We start from the raw sequence: 21,471 nt of genomic DNA, 5'->3' as shown, positions 1-21,471 counted from the left end.
ACACCAATTTTTTGAATGCTGTTTCACCAGAGCCTCAATTGCACTACATCTGTGAAGGCAGAATTGACACTCATGATTATTTAAGAATCACTATTTTGGATATACAAATGAGCAAATCTAAACTTATTTTTTGCTAATCATACATTTAGTCATAATTTTACAGAAGCAGATAATTTATTATCCTTTTAAACCCATCGAACTCTAATTTCTGTTGTGCTCCTCAAGTCTTTTTTTGTCTGGACGACAGTATGACTGCTGCCAAGAAAGGGTCAAAGATACTAACAATTTTAATATCACAGTTAATGTAATTTGTAGAATATGCATTGTCTGGTACAAAAATTTAGATTTCCAGCTTAAAGCAAATCACTCACTCTTTCTAATTTGCCATTATTTTATGGACTACGGCTCTCCAAAATAACATTCATCACTTTACATATTTACTCATTTGAAATAAAACATTTAGATTATTCATTTCCTTGGGCTCTCATTTGAGACAAACAACAGACTGTCTATACATTGTCCCTTTTTTATAAGTTCATACTGCACGACTGTTCCTTGATGGAGTAAAGAAAGGAAAAAAATGTGCTTTTCTCTTTTTTTTTTTTTAATCTCCTCTCTTTCCTCTAGGACGGAGGTTGTTATGGAGATCTGTTTTGTAAAGCACTGAAAACATACAATATGCTTTGCTTTGGAATTTATCGGTTAAGGGATGCACATCTAAGTACTCCCAGCCAATGCACTAAACGGTGAGTCTGGTCTTTTAGAACATCTCTGCTTCACTGATCTGCAGTCTTCTCAGGAAGGAAAAGCCCAGTGCCTGTAATAAATATAAAAAAGAGCTTGCTCCGTTTTTGTATAACTTTTCCACAATCCTCTTTAAAGATTTCACCATGATTCTATCTGACTTTAAATCATAAGCTGGATATCACAGTGTAAGTTGTCAGCTGATTTTATTCAAAAATTTTTAATTAAATATTCAGAGTGTATCTTTAGCTTGTTTGCTCTATGATGATCCACTGTTTGCCTGCAAGGAAAGGACTTCGGTTCCCTTATATGAATCAACTCTTAAGTTGTGGGATAATAATTTAAATTACAGTAGGTAGTCTTTTTTCTGAATGCTCAAATAATACTCCTGTGGGCTTCCCATCAGTACCATCTGTGTCTAAGCATAATTTCTTCCAGTAAATGGAAACCCTTCTCTTGGTAGACTACATTTTTACTTCAGTAGCACCAAGCCTGACCTTAGTGCTTTAAATAGAGCAGACACATTTCCATCTTTGCAAACTGAAGGCCGTTTAGCAGCTTGCTTGAAATGTGTCTTAATTAACTGCTTCCTAGAAATACACACACAGACCCATACCAGAAGTATCACAAATCTACCATCTGTTACTGTTTCATGCTCTACAGAAAACATCATTATTGGGTGAACGTGGCAATAAACAGCCCTGCAGCCCACCAAAGCGGCTTCTTCTGTAAGAATTTGAATAAATTGGGTAGAAAAATTGAGTTGCAGTTTAGATTTACACTCTAGTTACTATACTTGGGATTATTTGTTGGCGTAATAAGGGACTTCTGTCCCTGAAGCAGCTAAGCAGATTTCTTATGAGCATTGAATTAATTTGAAAAGAAGTCATGAGCTTCACGTTCAGTTTTTACTCATTTCTTGCTTGGACAGAAAATGCCGATTGCCTCACTCAAGTCTGTTTTTCACATGCATGAAAAAATTTAGCAGCTGCTCTTGTAAGTCCTTCATACCCTAAAAGGCCATTAGGTGAAGGTGGGGATTCTTGAAATTGAGCAAGTTTTTATTTCAGGCCTGGGATTTAATAGCAATAAATTGGATTCTTGGATGTGCAGATTTCTCTTTATAAATGCTCTTTGAGGCCATGAATGTACATGTGGAGTGAATGAACAAAATTAACCTTCCTATAAAGTTATTGATGCATTTTCTGTAACTTGTTTTAACTACAGTCACAATCCAGACCAATAATTATATCCCTTATTCTGTTGGCTATATTTAAATATTTAATAACTATGTAAATATGTATTTAAATGTGATATGTATTTAAATAAGCTGCATGTGAAATCCTCCTCTCTCTGCCTTTCAGCCATTCTTTTAAATACTGTTTGTGGTGGGTATGGTACTGGTTTTTTGTCAGTATATAAATATATTCGCTAGAGTCATTGCATTATGGTGCAGTCAGAAAAGGACCATGATTTGTATGGTGGTTTCTCTGAAAAATCATTATGTGATTCACTTGAAGAACATCATTCTCAGGCATTTTGTCTGTCTGAAAGAAAACATAAAAAAAGTGACAGCTGACTTAAAAAGGTCCTAAACCATAGTGGGAATTATGTGAGCTAAAGCTAGGTACAAATAGAAATGCAAAAATTGGGCTAAGTGTTCCTGAGCTAACAACTCTAGAAGAAATTTTTTAGTATAAATCTAAACCTGTTTTCTTTTACTTTCTTTTTTTCTGTCTTCCGTTCCTTCCAGCTATGTTATCACAAACCCACCGTATGAATTTGAGCTTGTGCCGACGGACTTGATCTTCTGTTTGATGCAATTTGACCACAACGCTGGCCAGTCCCGAGCCAGCCTTTCTCATTCCTCCCATTCCTCCTACTCTTCCAGCAAGAAGAGCTCATCAGTCCACTCCATCCCATCGACAGCCAACCGACCGAACCGCACCAAGAGCAGAGATTCCCGGGACAAACAGAAGTATGTGCAGGAGGATAGACTTTGATATGTGTATCTGCTCCCACTGTGTGTGAAACTTGCATTCACCACCCATTCTCCCCGGTTAATGTTTCCAGCAGTAATGTTCCCTGTTTTCCCATGGAGTTCTCCCTTTTTTGTACACATATTTTGCATATGTATGACAGTGTGCATGTGATTGTCATTTTTATTTCACCACCATAAAACCCTTAAGCACAACAGCAACAAAGCAGACGGACCAAAAGTTATTTATGATGCTAGGGGAGAATAAAAAAAGAATTCCAAACCCATAGGCACACTGAAAACATAAATAACTCACTGCAGTTACTCTACATATCTGAAAATAGAGTATATTTAACATGAACACTTGCTCTTGATGTCAGAGTTACACAAAGAAAGTCATTTAGTGCAGAAGTGTTGATGTATGTTGCAGTAGGTTTTTTTTAATACTTATATTTACAGGAGCTCATACATTTATTTGAAGCTTATAAAACTCTCCTATTGAAAAAAAAACAAAACAAAACAAAAAAACCAAAAACCATGCAAAAAAAAACTCCCTGTTGATTTTTCACTCTCAAAGCTTATGTTATATAGGGCTTACACTCCTTGTATAGATTATTGCTAGACATCTGCTTTATACCAAAGCAATATCAGGGACTTTTCTGCTTGTTCAAGAACTTTCTCTAAAATACTAGTCTTTTGGAGATGGTGTATTTTCCCTTTAACACTGAAATTGTCGGGGCATGAAGTTTTACAACTCCAATGGTTTAATTTAAGTTTAGAAAGAGTCTAATTGCATATTAAATTATTATTCTGTCTATTTATATTGCCACATGAATAGCTATATTTTCTTTCACTTTTGACATTTGGGATAAAAAGCCATATGTATCATAAATATTGGATGTAAGTCATTAAAAACTGCCTTCTTGGGACTTTTACGTCTTTAAAAGGTGAATTAGTCACCTTATGTACAGAATAAATAATGTTCAGAAAAGAGCAAGCATTTTTCTATGCTTGCATATCAGATCTCAAGGGACTTTGTTCCTTTCCCCAGATGGTAGTTTAACTTTTCCAAGTTAGTGTTCGTATAAATTTTCCAACAAGGGTCCTAATATGTGAAGAACCTCCAGAAATCTTGCTGCGTGTTCTACCTGTTTTTTTCAACAGGTGCATGCCAGTATGCAGGAATACAGGGAAGACAACTGAGTGCCTTTAAGTCTCTCCCATTTGGGGAGAAAAGGTGCTGTGCCCCAGACTGTTAATGAGGAGAACAAGAGGGCTGGGTTGGAAATACTCACGGTGCTGAGGCGTCGTGTTCCGTGCACTTGCCAGAATTCAGTTCTTGCAAATTGTCACCAATGACACATGCAGCCAAAAAAAGTTGTGGCAGGGAGCTAAATAAAGCAGTGGAAAGGAACCTGCCCTAGACAGCCATAGGAATGATAGTTCAGGCTTGCTTTTACTTTTTTTTTTCTTGGTTTAAACTTCAGAAGCCAATGTATATTTTGAAATATACAGCTAGCTCTAGGTTTATGGAGGGTTTCCGAGGGTAGGGAGGGCAGAAACACATACCCTCTTCCCTGGCTATCCAGCGAGAAAGCATGCAGACAGAAAAATATTTAGACTTGGAATGATTAGCATTGTAACTGCCAACCCAATCAAGGTGCTTTTATGGTTAGTTTTGTCTTCTACCTTCCCCTTCCCCACGCATGATAATTTTGAAGATTTGCTTGCTGTGTGAATTGACAATAAAGCCAAGCACTTTTACTGACAAAACCTGGAACCGTGTAAGTGGGCTACAGAGAATACCACTGTGCAGTGCTGAGCATAATGATTGGAATACAGTCTATATGTGTGAGTGTGCATTCAAACGCAGCTGTAAGTCCAATCAGTGAAATGCATTGCAAATTATGGTTGCTCCCCTACAAATGAGACTATTACAGTTGCTCTTCATCATAAAGAAAAATTCACGTGTTCCTTTTTGCAAAGAAAGTTATCGTGTTTTGCCCTCAGAATATTTATTGCTACAAGGATGTGCCAGTTAAAGTGCTCAACCAGAAATATGACAGTTTAAAAGCATTGTAAAACTTACATAGCTTACTTCTTTTTCTAAAGTGCAACAAGGATGAATAGAATGGGCCAAGGTATGAAAATTAATGGTTCTGCATGACCTAGCAACTGCTGTGGGTTTCCCTCTATAACTTTGTCCTTGTGAAAACTTGTGAAATTAAAAAAAATAGTTACAAACCTTATTCAGTTATTGGTTTGTTTGTTTGGTTGATTGTTTTGTTGGTTTTCTTTTGCCTTTTTTTTCCCACCAAACCAGAAGTAAAACTGGCTGCTGCTGCTGCTGCTGTTTCTCAACCCTGTTTTGTTTTTTTCTCCTCTCATCTGCTTGCCTTTCTAATTGCACGTGTCCTTTTGTAAAGACCCAGGTTCCTGCTCAATGAAGATGCCTATCGTGGTGCAGACATTACTTTAATTTCCCATTCCTCATTCCAATTTCTTTCCTACCTTCCCCTCCCTACTCTCCTATTCCCCATGTATGTACATGAGCATCTTTTTATGTTGGCAGAATTGATTGAAGATAGTTGAGAGCAGTTACACATTTTGGAAGAATGTTAATGGCTTTGACACCAAAATGCTTTTCCATTAATGTTTTATCTGTTTTCCATTTAGCAGAGAAAGAAGGGTGTTAATATGAAGCCACTTGTCACATGCTACATAATGATCTTTATCCAAAAAAATAGTATTTGTATAACAGTGCAGCTCAAATAGAAAAGACATAAACAGTGTACATTAGAGAAGAAACTTGACTACTTTGTGAGCAGCAGAAGAGGAATATCTAATATAAATCTAAATCAAATCTAAATTCTTCAAATTACATTGGAGTCTACTCCACCTCTGTCCTCTATCCTGAAGTTAGAATTCTAAAACTTTTGACTTTTAGTAGTATTGCGTACAATTTCCACTGCTGACTATAGTCAGATTGATCAAATAGTTTATTATAGTGATGAAGGTTTTCTGATATGGATACACTAATGGAGGTTGATCATTATAAGCAGAGAAATGCTTAAATCAACTTTATTTTGGTGTTTATATTGAAAAGTAAGAGGAAATCTCCTGTTCTATCCCAAGTCAGACAACCATAGTAGAATGGTTAGTTTTTGAAAGTGAAGAATTATCACCAATGTCAGGAAGTGACATTTTAGGTTTTTAAATGAAGGTCCTGCCATTTATATCAGTCCCAGCATGGTTTCAGCATTGGAAACCAAATTCTTAGTGAGCTTAAGCGTTGACACAAAACCATGTCTAGCAAACCTGCAGGATCTTGGCATGGGTTCCTGTTGACTTGAACAGAGAGAGTCAGGCATTTTCCAGTGAAATTCCCATTGTCAAAACTAAGAATTCTGGTTGTTTAAAAAATAAAAAATCAAGAACAAGTCCAGAACATTTTCTTTGTCACAAAACTTTTGTTGCCCTGGAGTAAAGTAAAGGTCTTCATAGAAAAAATAGTTTATTCTCTTTTTCCCTGCAAATTTCTTACTGCCTGCTGCATGTAAAATATTCATCTGCCAAAACAAAGAATTTCTGAGTAGGTGGGTGGAGAAACTTTCAATACTTTTCTTTCTCATGCAGGAACAAATTACATGGAAGAATTTTCAGCTTAGTTATAAACAAAATGGCTACATGCAGGGAGGAGACACACACATACATGTAAACTAATTTGAAACTGCAAGTGTCACAGAAGACAAAAAATGCATGTTTTAAACAGTTGAACAGTAACCTGGGATTATGGTGAAAATATAAATATAGTAAAACCTTTGTGTTGTGTTTGGGTAGTGTTTTCTTTGCCTCTGCTTAGAAGAGAGGGTGTTTCACAGTGACATTTGCTCTAAGTTGCTACTCAGTCCAAAATTAATGATAGAAATTTTAAAGCACCAATACAATTAACCTCTTGGAGAGAATTGCTGCAATCTATACAACTTGAAGAAAACTTTATTTTGAGCGTTTTACTTTGATTATTTATATCCTTTTTTTTAAAGCTGCGGGGAAGAGTGTTCCACAAAAACATTAATTTTTATTTATTTGTAATGTGAGCATTTAGCCTTTTGAACCCTCTTGGATGCACTGATGCTGATAGGCCATTACAAACATAGATGTCTGAGAGTGTTTTCTGCCATCTGATACATTCAGTTACTAAGCTGTTCCAACATGTCTCAGGTGATGCTGTCAAAAAGAAGCCTGTCAAATAGTGTAGGAAGATCAGGGACTTTTTTAGCAGCTCCTAAAAAAATAAGGTAAAAAACTATGCCTGTTGTCACTATAATGTAGAAACATTTCTGGTAAGGATCAATATGCATATTCCAAAAGGGAGAGAAACAGACTCAATGTGACAGAGAGCTTAAAAATACTTGGTGAATATAGCAATATATAAAGACTTTAAAAAGGGGGTTCCTGAGCTGATGTAAAGGAAAAAGTAAGTATTAAAGATAAAAATCTGTATTTAGACTCTGGAACACATACCAAAATCAGGCTTTAAGCATAGCATAAAAGACTGAAAAGTGTGTAGGGGCTTCAAGAAGAACATTTAGTGACTGGGAGCAGAATATCATAGTGGCCAAGAGTAAAGATCAGGAGTGTTAAGCTCACATTTCAAAGGTAAGTAGAGAGGCCAATGAATTTGCACAGGAGATTCATCGTTATGTGGTCAAAGATAATTTTGACAGCAGAGAGGAGCAGGAAAGGTATAAAGCTGGATTTAAGCATTGCATGCTGGAGGATGATAATGCTTGGGTCAAGGTTTCAGCACTGGCAAAAAGAAATCTAAACAGCAAAAGACATTAGAATCTACTAGCTTCTGCATTTATTATTAATGTTCTGTATGTATAACTTGCCAGGTAAAGGCAAAAAGAGACTGGTTGGTGTCTTTTTAAAGAGCAGCTCCCTGTATAGGAGTTCTATTGTAAATTTAACACATAAATAAATAGCTTATTTGGAAAATTTTAGGGAAAGCAGGGCATTTTGAAGTGCTTTACACTGGCTGCTGAAAAACACAACACAGCTCTCATTCCTAGCACTCACACAAGCCTCCCCTTACTTGCTACAACAATGAATTAACTTGCAACCAAGTTCTGTTTGTAAGGAAAGTTTTTGCACCATGTGTTAAAAAAAACAAGGTAGCAATGAAAGTTCACGGTGCTTAACTTGCCTCAAAATCATTTTAAACACAAACCATTAGAAAACTGTTAGTTTGAAATTGTTTATGTGATCTCACAAGGCTTTTAAAACATGATAACCATCACACTTTACACCTCTCTGAAAGGTTAGTTTAATCGTAGATCACATAAAATTGGTTTCCACAAATGCATAATGGTTCATGTGTCACACTTGAACTAAATGGTTTTTTAAATGGAGCTGAAATTATTTTGATGTGTACACATTCCCAGACTTCTTTTCCCTACAACCTTTCTTAAACCGGCCCCCATCAGGAATCATTCCCTTAAAGTCTCATTAATAATTCAGATGTTCTGATTACTTTAAAAGATCTATGGAATTGAGGCTTTTTTTTTTTTTTTTAACTGCTTGACAAAAAGATAAATGAATGTAGAAAGAAACGGTAGGAGTCTGGCAAGCTGTAGATCATCTCTGAACAGATTGTAACTTTATCATTCTGTCAGGAAGAATAATTTAAAGCACTTAATCAGTTAGCTTCAGTGTGCAGGATGTAACATTATGAATTCCTATCGTCCAATCTGTTCAAATCAAAGGGAACTTAATTATAATAGGTGAGAGAGAGGGAGATGGGAGATTGAGCGTCGTTCAGACTCAGGCACCTTTAAGGGGGCAGGGAATTATTTAGTCTGGTCACAAATGAGTAGGACATTTTTAAACACAAGTGAAAAGCATTTTAGAAAATTACAAGAAAAACAATACAGTAGTTCCATTTCCCTTCAGTAATAAGCCATTAATAAGTAATATGATTCCTGGGTTTGATTTAATTTTTTAAAAATGTGTAAGAACAGGTAGCAAAGGTTTTAACATGGAATGGGGATTTTGCTTGTAAATTCTAAAAATCCATATAAAGTGGAAGTGGTTTAATTTGTTATTCATGAAAGTGACTGAAAAGTCCAGTAATTCTGGAGATTAAGCTACTTCTTGAGAGACTCTAAACTCCAAAGGTCTTTGTTTATTTTTGTGTGGTTATGTCTAAGTATTTTTCCACTATTTTTCTCAGCCTTTCAATTTATTTTCTCTCCTTTGCCTCCTGAGCTTTTGTGCTCAGTCCTTGGGTTTCTAAGGTGAATTTTGCTTGCTAATTTTCAATAATTTATTTATTAAAAAATGAGCATTCTTTCCACTCCTGTTCTGATTCCAGATACTGCAGCATTTCAGTGGTTAGAAAAGTAGCAGTTTCTATTATGTAAGTGAGGCACTAAAGCTTCTGCAGCATTTTGGATTCCCCATTGGAGTGAGAAGTAGTGCATACATGTAAGAGTAGCAGCTCTGATACAACACACCTGTAACCTTCCATGTAATAAGGAAATGCCCAGAACCATAAGTGTCCACTGCTCTGCCCACCCACCTCTGGAACCTGGGGAAGGAGGACAAGAATGGAGGCAGAACTCTGTTCACAAATGCTTGTCAAGGCACAAGTGCACCTAATGGCCATCAACCACTCTCTAGACCAGGAGTTCCCAAGTCTTGGAATAAAGTTTTCTTGTAAGGTTACATGCCTGTCATTGAGAAATTACAGCAGAAAATGCTCTCTAAAGGGTTTGTTATTTTTTTTTTCTTTTGTGAATTTTAAGAAGCTTTTGTCCATAGCTGCAATGGAGCAGTGCAACAGAGGGGTTACAGTGCTGAACAGCTGGGAAAGGGCTGCAATGCTGCAGCCTCTCAGCATCCTCCCACATTGCTCCCAGCCCACCTTAAAGCTGCACCATAAAAATTCCTCCTGTGTTCATGGAAACAGGCATTGCTCAAGGACAGAAAAGAAAGAGCTTCCTCTCTAATTTTCCTTTAAGTCCTCACTTCCTTTGCCTTGCAGTCACCTATCCGGACTGATCCATTCAGGATTAGCTGGAGGCCCTGCCACCGTCACCTGCAGTGTCTGCTGTGTTCCCCAGCCCATTTTAAACTCCAGAGTTCAGCAGAGCCCCAGCACCTGTGTTTCAGAGTAGGGATTTAATGCCCACCCTGTGCAGCAAGGCTGTCTGGCAGCAGGAGTGCAACTCCTATTTATTCTAGCACCAACTGCAGAAAGTTCTTTATGTTCTCCTGCATGATTTTCTGGGCCAGCAGTAGCCACCACCCCAAGGCTGAAACGGTTCAGAGAAGTCTCTGACTCTCTAGGTGCTCCTCTGTGCATAGACTCCCATGCTCTTTTCTGTATTACCCTTATCCCAGCTGCTCTCCTTGGCTTCTTAGTTTAGATTTTGATTTGTATCTTTTTTTTTTTTTCCAATATATGAATCACCTGAGCATGGGCACAAGAAAAGAGCTCTCTTACATCCAACAAGCAAACTAGCATATTGGCAGTTTTCTTTAGCTTCTATTATCAAATCTGCAAGCGTCATCCTCCTTTCATGACTGTATTTTCAGAGGTATTAATCTAATGCACTGTACTGCTAGTAATTGGTCAAAGTCACCTTCTATTGATCTCTGTTTTCTATAAACTTTACTGACTGCTCCCTTTTTCTTTTTTTTTTTTTTTAATGTTTCTGTGTATGTGTGCTTCACTAATTAACACTTTCATTTTTCCCTCCTTATTCTGTCTCTACCCCTTTTTGCTCCTTAGCAGAAAAGAAATGGTTTACAGATGAGCCGGATAATGCCTATCCCAGAAACATTCAAATCAAGCCCATGAGCACTCACATGGCCAATCAGATCAATCAATACAAATCGACAAGCAGCTTGATACCACCAATACGAGAAGTTGAAGATGAATGTTGACTCCTTCGAAGCCAGAACTATTTTTATAAAGCCTGACAAACTTCATGAATGGTGATGTGACATTTATTCCTCTTACTTGCTGAACCACTGATGGAGAAGTTAAGAAGGGCACGCTTAATGGGAAAATAAAGTAGACAGATCTTTGTTTGTCTGCCTTTAATATTGCTTCCACGTATTTTGGAAACTATTTCATTTATAAATGAACATAATCAAAACTAGTTCATGTATAGCCTCTAGCATTTTAAATTATTTTTATTTATTAGAAAAAATATATTTTTCTTTTTTTTTTCATTGTTAAGTATTTTCCCTTTAAAAAATGGCATATGTGGCCAGACTCCTAAGAATTAAAAAAACCCAACAAACCCTCAGTCTTTGGCTTAAAGGAGAATGATGGTCACAGTTATAAGGATATGTAATTAAGGGAGACAAATGATATATTTACAAAGAAGAAAAAAGGTCCAACTTGTATTTTAGTAAATCAAAAAAAAAAAAACCAAGAAAAAAAACCTACACTTCACCAAAATGTTTCTTTATCGGAAGATGTGTATTTTGTTCAGCATTGACACCAGCTCTTAATAAATTGAACTTATTTATTTTCAGAGTTGAAAGTCATATTTTTGTACATGTAGCATTCTTCAGAAATATTCTTTGTTTTATGAACATAAGCAGATCCCCTTGGCTGTGTGGAGGTGCAGTGACCCCTGGCTGTGCCCTGCCCCTCTCACGGTGGCATCACGGGAGCGCGATGGGACACAGGCACAGGGAATGTCACCCCCAGCCAGGGCCAGGGGCTTGCAGGGCACTTGCTAGGAATGGCAAACCTGGCAATTGCACTTCACTTCCCATCAGCCATCAGCAGTGGCTAATTTCAGGAAGGCAAGCTTGGCAATTCTTCTTCTCTTGCCGTTACTACAGTGATTTAATCCAGAGTGCATAAAATAGTGCATGGAAGCATCAGTTATAAACCATCTAATCTACCACATTTTGTTATTTCCTTACTTCAGAAGTGCTGATGGCCTTTCATTGGTCTGAGATGGTACAAATTCTTCCTGATATGTACAGAGATTTAGCTCCAGAGCCTTGCACTTTAGTAAAAGCTCATACCCTGGTAAAGGGCACACTGAATCTCCTTTTGGTTAATTCAGTCTGGGATAAAAACTGGCTTAGCTCCAGCTCTACAATCTCACAACATGCTGTCCTCAGTTAATTCCTACAATAAGCAACATCTTATTTTAGCAGTAGTTTTTCTTAGTTTTTTTCTCCATTTATTTATTTTTACTTTGCTGGGACACCACACACAAAAGTACAGTAAAAACCAAATAAAAATAATAAAAGTGATGAATGTATTTATTATGATAACATGCAAAAGGCCTTTGATGGGTGCCTTTTGTGTCAGCAGTTTCACAAAGTTGCCAACAAGCTTTATAGCCATCAGACAAAAATGTGATGTTTCATATCTGTGCTGCAGTATCCACCCACCCAAACATTTATGTTCTAAATGATTTAGTTACTCTCTCTATCTCAAATAAGCAACATCTGACACAATCGTGTGGAAACAAAAAAAAAAAAAAAAAAAAGGAAAGGCTGTGATAGTAGGGAAACAAAAACCAAAACTACAAAACCAGAGTCATCAGGAAAAGCAGATTTTCATTGTGCAAGTTAACTTTAGGCTTTGTAATTTTGCAGAATTGTTAAACACCACAATTAAACATACCATGGTATCTTTATCATTAGAGAAATATCAGTGAATCAAACAAATACAAAGCAGATGATGAATTTATTGTGAAAACAATGATGTCCACTATGTAATCCAACATTTAAGCCAAACTATCTCAGCTTTAATGTTTGTCCACTGGCTGCAGTACAAGTATAACCATACTAACACCTAATAGGCTTTATTCTGGAGTGACTTCTTGGACTGTGACTATTTTGTTGTTACATTTTGTAGAATAGCTATTTAAAGACAATAATGAGAATTGTTAATACAGTATCTGTAAAATTGGATTGTTTAAAATATTTCACTCTCCTACAGAGTAACAAAACAATACAAGCAGTTTTTCATTATTACTTAGATGCATGTTTAATGCATTTCACAGTCCCCAAAAGAGAAGATAATTCCAGTGAGTTCTTCCAACATATGCTGCTTCAGCTAGTGACACGTTATAATTTACATCCAGTCTCTGCATTGGGTCATGTTAAGCCTTTTCTTTGAAGTCAGTGCTCCTTTTTCATTTATGAACTGCATTCATATTACAACCAGAATGAAAAAAGCTGGTCCTGAGTACAGGAGAATTGTAGACATTTGTGTTCAACCTCACCAAATACATATGAATTTTAATTTGTTTTTCCTGAGAAGACTGGTGTTTACTCTAGGGGCATAGAACATTATGTCTTATACCTTCTCATATACAGTGCCACTTCTGAGTGTCCTTCCTTCAGAAGTGAACATTCACTGGGTAAAACATACTAATGAGTCAAATACAGCACCCCTACATTGCTGAGGTTTGTGTGTGTCTGTCCAATTTAACAGTCACACCCCGAAATGCCATGCTATTGTTTGTAAATAAAGGACAAGACTGAACACATTCATGGGCTTTTCTAGCACAGAGAGCTCCATATGCAATGGTTGATAAAACAACACTCACAGAGAGCAAACAAGCCAGGGAGAAACAGGTGGAGTTATGGGTCTACATTTCCCATTTACAGAAAGGCTAGAATCAGTGATATTTTCTTACTTCTATTTTTGATAATCAGAGATGCAGGACGGATGTCTGGAAATTAGATGGAGGAACAGATAGAAAAGGAGTTGGAATCTTTGATATTCAGCCATTAACAATTATAATAAGGCCAGCACCAATAAATGGATATTTGAAGTTATATCAAAGCTGGGGAAAATGCTGGGAAAGGGACAGCTGACAGACCACATGATGACTGATACAGAAATAAGTTCTTGGTTTTTATCAATGACTTTTACCCGTGTCTCAGAAGGCAAAGATTAAAAAAAAAATTGGGTGGGGAGGATTTCCAGGGTTTTGGGGGGGTTTTTTGTATTTTTGCTGGTGGTTTTTTTTGCATTAATTGCATGCACTACTGACACAGGCTATAGAATGTTTTTTTGGTAACTCATGTGTTGGATAAATAGTGTGTCTGTGTGTGTGTGTTTGCGTATATGCATGTCCACACATGCACACACACATATCTGTCTATGAGGGCACACACACGCACACAGATGTGTATGTGGGTACAGACACACACATATGTACAGGGGTGCGCAGGTATTTGATAGAGTCATCACAAGAAGGTGTCATCATTTTTATTTTCCATGAGCTGGCTTGAAAAAAGGCACAGAAAAGAAGAAAATATGACTTGCAGGGTGGCATATAGAAGAATTTTTTCCTGCTATTTCCACCTGGTTTGACCTGAAGCCAGCCATCCTGGTTATTTTTATGAGAGATGCACTGAGATTATGCTGCAGAGGATAAACTCTCACTGCTGCAGCTGGGCTGTGCTCCTGGCCCTCCTCACACCCCGCAGTTCTCTGCTCCCACACTGCCAGAAAGTCTGCTGGCTCTCTGTTCCATGGCTATTGGTTTAATTTGGCCCCTGAAGCCCCTGAGCACCAAGATGAGAGGATAAAACTGTCCTCTGATAGATTTGGTGGCAAGTGCCAAGCACAGCAGAAGTTAAGGTATAAAATAACAAAGATATTAATAGTCTAAATGCAAATTTTAACACCTTGATGTGATTGTGTAGTTCCTTCTAAAATAATAAGTATGTAATGCATTTGTTAATAGAGAAAAACATTTCCTTGTACATTTAAAAAGCATTCTAAAACCGTCACTGACATTTTAACACCTTGTCTTTCAAATCAGCATCAATGCCCAACAGTAGGGAATACATGGGACAGAAAGTACAAACCCCTTGATCTGGGCCAGGCGTGGTCAGCTGGATGTGAAAAGAACTAAATGGCCTCAGCCAAAGGCAGGACAGGACAAATGTGGTTTGCAAGGCAAGGCACAGGAGACACTGAAAAAACATTTAGACTTTTATTATACATTACTGGGTGGTGGTGGATGAGGTTGGCTATTTTTGGCCTGCAAAGGAAGATTTTGCATTTCTTGAATTCTTCATGTAGTAGAAGGAGAAAGCAAAATAGTGTGCTCTCATTCAGGTTTTGCTGGGGCTGTGTGTGTCTAAACTACAGCTAAAAACTACTGCAATAATTGGTTGCATAAACTGGTGAATAAACATTTATGACAAAAAAAGAGCAATAATTTACAAATGGTCAATGATTTGTGTTTTCACTGCTTGGCCACTCACTGGTCAATCCATAAAATCGTTAACAACTGCCCTGGACTAGCTGACTCACATGGGCACAAACTGAAACACAGAGCAGGTGCTTAAATGGTTTTAAGAAGTGGATTGCTAAGGGCTCCTGGATCCCAATGTATTTGAAATGAACACATATTGAGGTCAATGTGTGTGTGTGTGTCTTGTTTTAACAGCTGTTATCATTGTGAATTTCTTCAGCACCAAAAGAAGTGTGTGTCTCACCTTTCATTTCTAGTTTTGAATGTGATTAAACAAAATAACCAAGAGTGTGAAAGGCGATGAACGGGACAAAGTGAAAACACAAATCTGCTCCCAGTGTTGCAGTGGATTAGCCTGGGAATATCTGTCAAAGTCAATGGCAAGTGCATTAAAAAATTCAGAGGAAAGGAGAACTCTTTAGAAGCCTTTTGGTTTTTTCCTTTCTGTAGCATCTGAACCACCGAAATCCCCAACATGCAAACAAGCACCTTTTTAATTTTAAATTTTTTTTTTAATTCTAAAGGTTCTTGAATAATCACAGGCCTAAAGTAAATATTTTTAAAGTCATTATACATGCAGACCAGGTCTCCTAATATTCCATTCATAGTATTTTCATGCTGAGCAATAGTAGCGGGTGTGGGTTCCAGCCCCATCTGAAATGATGAAAAGAAGGTCTTGTGCTGCAGTCACTGCCCAGGATGGTGTGTGCGCCTTTAGTGTGGGTAAGTCAGTGCCAGCATTTATCAGAGCTGTATTTCTGTCAGTGATGCATCTATTCTGCACAGGTCCTCTCTGCTCCAGAGCGTGCAGCCACGCTGAGGCTGGGCAGCTCTGAGCAGCATTCTGTACACCAGGTGAATTCCTCTGGGGCCAGCAGTGAGCACTGCTGCTCTGAGCTACCTGCTCTGCACAGTGGTGTGGTACTGGTGGCTGCCAAAACGAGAAGGGGTAGGGAAAATGGAGAAAATATAAAATATATGGTATTTCTTTTATTACTTTGGTTCTAATTTAGAGCAATATCTAACTTAGGAAGCTAAACAGTAATGCTGCATCTAATTAGAACCTTTATGATGTTGAGACAAGGTTTCTTACTGCTTCAGTCAATGCATTTTAGAGGAGATGTCTATAAAGCAAAAAAAGCAAACAACCCAGAGCACAGCATATAGGCAGTTGAATAAATGTAATAAAACCCATAGATTTTTCAGAAACAAAAAATTGTGGCATATGAGCATTTTGTTGACTGGATGATAACTAGTAGGAACCAAATAAGAATGTCAGCAGAAGTTATGTCAAGCAGTTAAAAACCTTCTGCTTCTGCCATGGTCCCATAGCTTGGGACACACATGCTTAGCCAATGCAAATACTCTAACCTCTGGTAAGAAAAAAAACAAAAAAAAAAAAAAGAAAAAAAAAGGAAAAAATATATTACTTTAACTTTCTCATTTCTGTAGAGTTCAAAACTGATGAAAACACTTTCTTCCTTTGGAAAAAACACACACATGCAAATGCATATATACAATATGTTCTGATTGTTTCACATGTCTACATTAGTTATAGTTTGGAAGTGGAGATGGTGAGGGGTACACTGAGAACCAGCTAGCATCTTAAAGTTCATCAAGAAAAAGGAGTATGACTTCATCACTTTACTTTTACCATCATGGGTTGGTGAGAGAGAACAAATGCTGGTGCTCAGAAATGATCTACCTGACTTTGTCATATGTAATATCCAGTGAAAAATATATCGTCCTGTAAAAAGGGTTTGTACATAACTTGTACATGGTTTCATTTTGTATTTTTCTCAGATTAAAATTTATGTATTTGTGTTCTAAAAGAAGGAGATATTGCTGTGGTTTTTTTTTCTCTTCTAGAAAAGTTTGCAACTTGTATCACCAAATCATAAATATTACAGCATTCATGAAACCAATGCTGTTAATACATTGACTGAAGACTAACCCCACAGACTTTCTCTCTTGCTTACACTCCAGAATCACACTCCTGGCTAACAGTAATTAATATCAGCTGCAATGGAGGATGCTCTGGGTGCTATAAATGAGTAATTCTGCACAACAAATGGCACACTAACACCAGCTGTATCGTCAAATACAGATAAAGTTGGTATAATTTAACTACTTTTCATGGTTGAGCAGACCATTTCATATCACCTTTAGCTCTGATAGATCAAGTTAAGATGGACTGATAATTTTGCTAAACAGCACAAGATTTTCTACTTTCTCATGATGATTACATCTAAAAATTATCTGCAAGTTTTGGACTATGTTTCCATTGCAGGGAGTTAGGTATCATCCTACATGCAACTGTATGGTTTTAGGCTTAAGAAAAAACAGTCTCCTTTTGGAATCTGTAAGATTGTGTGCATGTGGCTGGCATTCTGCTAAAAAAATAACCTTGTCATTAAGGCTGACATAATTGATCTCCCAAAAAAGTACCCCCCCCCCCAAAAAAAAAAAAAACAAACAAAAAACCAACAATCTAAAACAAAAGAAAAAAAAAACACACACAAAAAAATTAGTCTCTTTTCAGTCCTCCCTTACTTACCACAAGTCTGCCCTTTGCCACCTGATGCCTCTAGGGAAAAAATTCTATTTTAAAAAAGACTGTAAATTTTCTCTTACTTCAAGGACAGAAGACATTCAGACCTATTTCTAAGTAAGGGCACTCAAAGACCCTGAGCTTGATTCCTGGCTGTATGTACTTGACTGACCTCTCCAAAAAGCACTCCCCTTCCCCCATGCTCTAGCTCTTAAAACACAGATTTATTAATATACTTTTTTCCAAACATTCCTTATGCTAAAATTTTCACCTGCCTCTGGGTCTAGTTTGCCAGGTTTTACTTTCCCATTTTTTTTCACCAATGAGACACAAGTGTCCAGTAACCAGACATATTCTGTCAAAAAAAAAAAAATCTTACAGTCAGTGGGAGAGTGAGTTCAAAGTATCCCTATGGAGATGCTGGAGAGAGATGAACACTCCAAAGCACTTCTTAATTTTTTTACAACTTTATTCAATTTCCACTTTCTTTTCCTGCTTGGAAGAAGAAACTCCTCTTTCCAACATCTTTGTCTTCTCAGGCTCTCCTGAGCGACTTGGAAATCAAACCACAGTAACAACTTGTAAAATATTTTATTGCATTTGAAACCACTGACTCTTGAGAAACTTTCAGTTTATTCACTCAAGTGTTATCCAGTAAATTCTTTTTTAGACATCAGATGCAATAAAATACATATATTGAAAAGCATTCATTGCAAGATACAGTGCAAAACAGATCAACAAATGTTGGTTTTCTCATGGATCAAAGACTTTCATGTAGGATGCATAATCCATGTGTGCAGACTGAATTAGGTAGCCCTTCACTCCAGGTGAATAGCTTGAATGCAAAACTTTTTTGGAATTAATGAAAGCAGGACTGTTCCTTTATTTCCAAGAAAACTCTGGTGATACCAGAAGCCAAGAAAACCCACGATTTTCACATATATATTATTTTCCCACTGAGGAAGAGAAGGTTTCAAAGACAAGTTTTCCTTATGATAAACTTTCTGAAGGGTGCTGTAAAATTCATTTCTTATCCCCCCTCACTGCACATGCTCGGACATCCCTGTTCTGTCTTTTCATAATACACAAGCTTCATTGCTTCTTCAGCAATATTCTAGTCAGATAATGAAAAAAAACACCCTTTCATCATTCTGCATATGGACAGAGTTGCTATGAACTTATAATAAACATGGGCAAGACAGTGGAATTTAGGAAACCTGGAAAGTTTTCAGGTGAGGCTACCATGGAGTCACCCACACTGATGAACTGCTTCTTAAAATACAGGTTAGAGAATCAAGTCCAAGCACATTATGAAAATTATCAAATTATTTAAAAACTTATGCACTGACATGGAAACCTGGAAGGAGAAAAATAAGAGATGATTAGGTGAGTAGACTATTACATGTGGCAATTGAGCTGGAGAGTTTCACTGAGGGGGTATGGACACAGATAAAGTTTGGGTAGCTGCGTAACCCAGTCATTTGTATGGATGGCAAGTATGACAAAGAAATCCCTTTTACATTTACCAGTTGAATTAGAATTCCTCTTTCCACTGTTGGATCAGTTTCTGCAAGGATACATTTCTAGGTTTTACAGGTATTTCTCGTACTTGGACTCTGCCCAAATAATTTGCAGGGAAGATCAGGGCACCAAGCAATGAAACTGCTTGCAGTTATTTGACACAATTTTTTGTAGCTGTACTTTTAAGAATTAGTACTGTTTATGTGTGCTCAAACATCTGCAGGGTGTTTTTTAGGGAAACCAGCAGTCTGGTCTCTGTAACCTGCTTTGATGTGTCAAATCTCTGCCAATCTCTGGCCAGAAGGAAACCCCCTGCTTTCCAGCAGCAGGGCAAGCTCCAAGGATTATTGCCCTTTCTAATTCACATTCTTTCTTCAAGGCAATTATTACCCTCATGCCCTCTGCTTGCTACTAGGAAATCAAAACTGTCTCTATAAACAATAGGAAAATCTATTCTTGTTTTACATTATGTTTTTCATCCACTTCTGCTAAAAATACCCAAGATAGGCCTGGAAATCCCTTTCAGAATGAAAGGTGTCAGTCAGTGTACGACATGCCCAACATACATAACATGCTTTACTACTGAAAATAGTAGCTGGTACTACCCAGCTAGCTACCCATGCTTAGCTTTATCCCCTTTAACATTTAGCTTCTTAGTATATGGGAGTTTTAATATTATTATGATTATTGCTACTTCCTAGGATACACATCAAGAATACTGATCAGAGAAGCTCTGTACAAAACAGTATCTCTTCCACTTCTGCTGGCACAGGATATGAGTCCTGGAAGAAACTGATGTAAATTTGATTCCTGTACGTTTAAAATATCATGGTGTTCTTCACAGTGACCACTGGGGAATTTGTACATGGTCTGGGCTTTGACACAAGCAGTTTTGGCTCCTCCAAAAACAAACAACAGGAATGCTTGCAGTCCTGGTAACAGCTGGATCTGCAGGATGATTTGTGCAGTTATTAGCTGGGAGTTATTTTCTACAGAGTCCTTGTAGTCCATTCAGTGCTGTTGGAGGCTGCAGGATCAGCTCATCATCCTCCAGCCGTTCTCTCATTAATACACCTCTGACCTGGAGGCCTATTCTGAGTGGGACAGAGACTCTCTAGTCAGTTTAATCACCTGTCTCTTGGCTATGCTGTGAAGACATAATTATCAGGATTAGATTGAGAACATTAATTTAGAGCAAAAATAATACTGTCTGTAAGACTTTGAAGATTTAAATCCCCAAGACACAGTAGCAGAACCCTGGTAAAGCCCACGTTGTTGGACAGTGACCTATAGCTGTGTCCAGGTCTCACAAAGTATATTTATTTCATAATACCTTTAGCATGCTCAGTAAGCACATGCACCAGGTTCCTTCCAGCAAACAGCAGCTCTTTCACATAAAATGCCTTTTGAAGGCAATTGTGAGTCTTGATTGTCTATGAAGGGAGACTCATGTAACTGGGTAACCAAGACACTTCAGTTAAAGTGGAATGAATCTATGCCATGTATTCTGTCGTGCCTTTATGGAAGAACAGCTCTGATATACTGCAATGAAAGACATTTTGGTAAGGGGGATGGCTTAAGGCCACCTTTTAAAGCTCACCTATCCAGGGAAATAATAGTAACATAGAACATGAGCTTTTGTTTTAACAAAGTTATTTTTCAGTTTAGAAATAGGAAGAATCTCCAAAACTTATGATACATATAATTTTCCATGCCTCTGTTCTTAGACTCAGCCCATGGTGCATAGCTGAAGGAGCAAACCTTTACTCCATGTTTAAAGTTAACCTGAAATTTAATTACATGGAATCTGCTATTGTTTATTTGGAGCAGTTAGCTTTCACATGCTCTGCAGATTAAAAGAAAGTTCTGAACCCCCTAATTTATGAGACCAACAAAGAAATAAACATTATTCAAAATTGTTAAGGAAGAGGGTAAGAGAAGCAGAAAAGCATATTTAGCACATCATTAAGAAAAGATGTGTGGGAGAAAGTGGAGTGGAGAAGAGAAGACAGAGCAAATGGCCAAACATTAAAACAGAAAAGCACAAGTGCTAGATCAGGAAAGGAAACCAACTGAAAGCATGAGGATGGGGGGGAAATGATACAAAAGAGCTCATGGTGGGTGCAGAGTGATCAGGCCAAAGCTAATGAGCTTCTTCTCACACTCTGAAATCGACAGATCTACCACGTGCTCCAGCGAGCTGTGGTTGCTTTCCATAGCAAGGCGGATGACTTTCTATCAGATGTGTCACTTGGGGAAATAATTGCCAGCAATAATGGTGCAATAGCAGCACACTCCGAGCACAATTTATCCATGTCTGTTCTATCTTTCAACTTCAAAGCTTCCACTGCCACACAGATCACATCAAAATGACACCTCTGTCGTTAATGACAGTGGTCTAATGCAATACTGAG

The 21,471-nt window shown here is 37.6% G+C and overlaps 1 protein-coding gene across 28 annotated transcripts in view; it reads left to right on the top strand.

Annotated features, from left to right (window-relative positions):
- Positions 1-11,181, top strand: part of KCNMA1 (potassium calcium-activated channel subfamily M alpha 1) — a 411,380-nt gene extending 400,199 nt beyond the window's left edge. For 9 of the 28 annotated variants that reach the window (XM_054276930.1, XM_054276928.1, XM_054276929.1 and 6 more), the window contains 4 exons: positions 628-746; positions 2,498-2,722; positions 4,835-4,863; positions 10,521-11,181. In XM_054276930.1, coding sequence (XP_054132905.1) covers positions 628-746; positions 2,498-2,722; positions 4,835-4,863; positions 10,521-10,675 — 528 coding nt within the window. In that variant the 3' untranslated portion in view covers positions 10,676-11,181. Of the gene's footprint in view, positions 1-627; positions 747-2,497; positions 3,201-4,834; positions 4,864-10,520 lie in introns of those variants that run through there. The other 19 variants (XM_054276944.1, XM_054276937.1, XM_054276936.1 and 16 more) reach the window with 5 other exon arrangements.
- The last annotated feature ends 10,290 nt before the right edge of the window (positions 11,182-21,471 follow it).

This window comes from Melozone crissalis, unplaced genomic scaffold, assembly GCF_028551555.1.
Source record: "Melozone crissalis strain CALT ecotype California unplaced genomic scaffold, PUWL_Pcris_2 ptg000019l_1, whole genome shotgun sequence".
Lineage (NCBI taxonomy): Eukaryota > Metazoa > Chordata > Aves > Passeriformes > Passerellidae > Melozone > Melozone crissalis.
The sequence above is the reverse complement of the archived record's forward strand: the minus strand, read 5'-3'. Positions and strand labels throughout refer to the sequence as shown.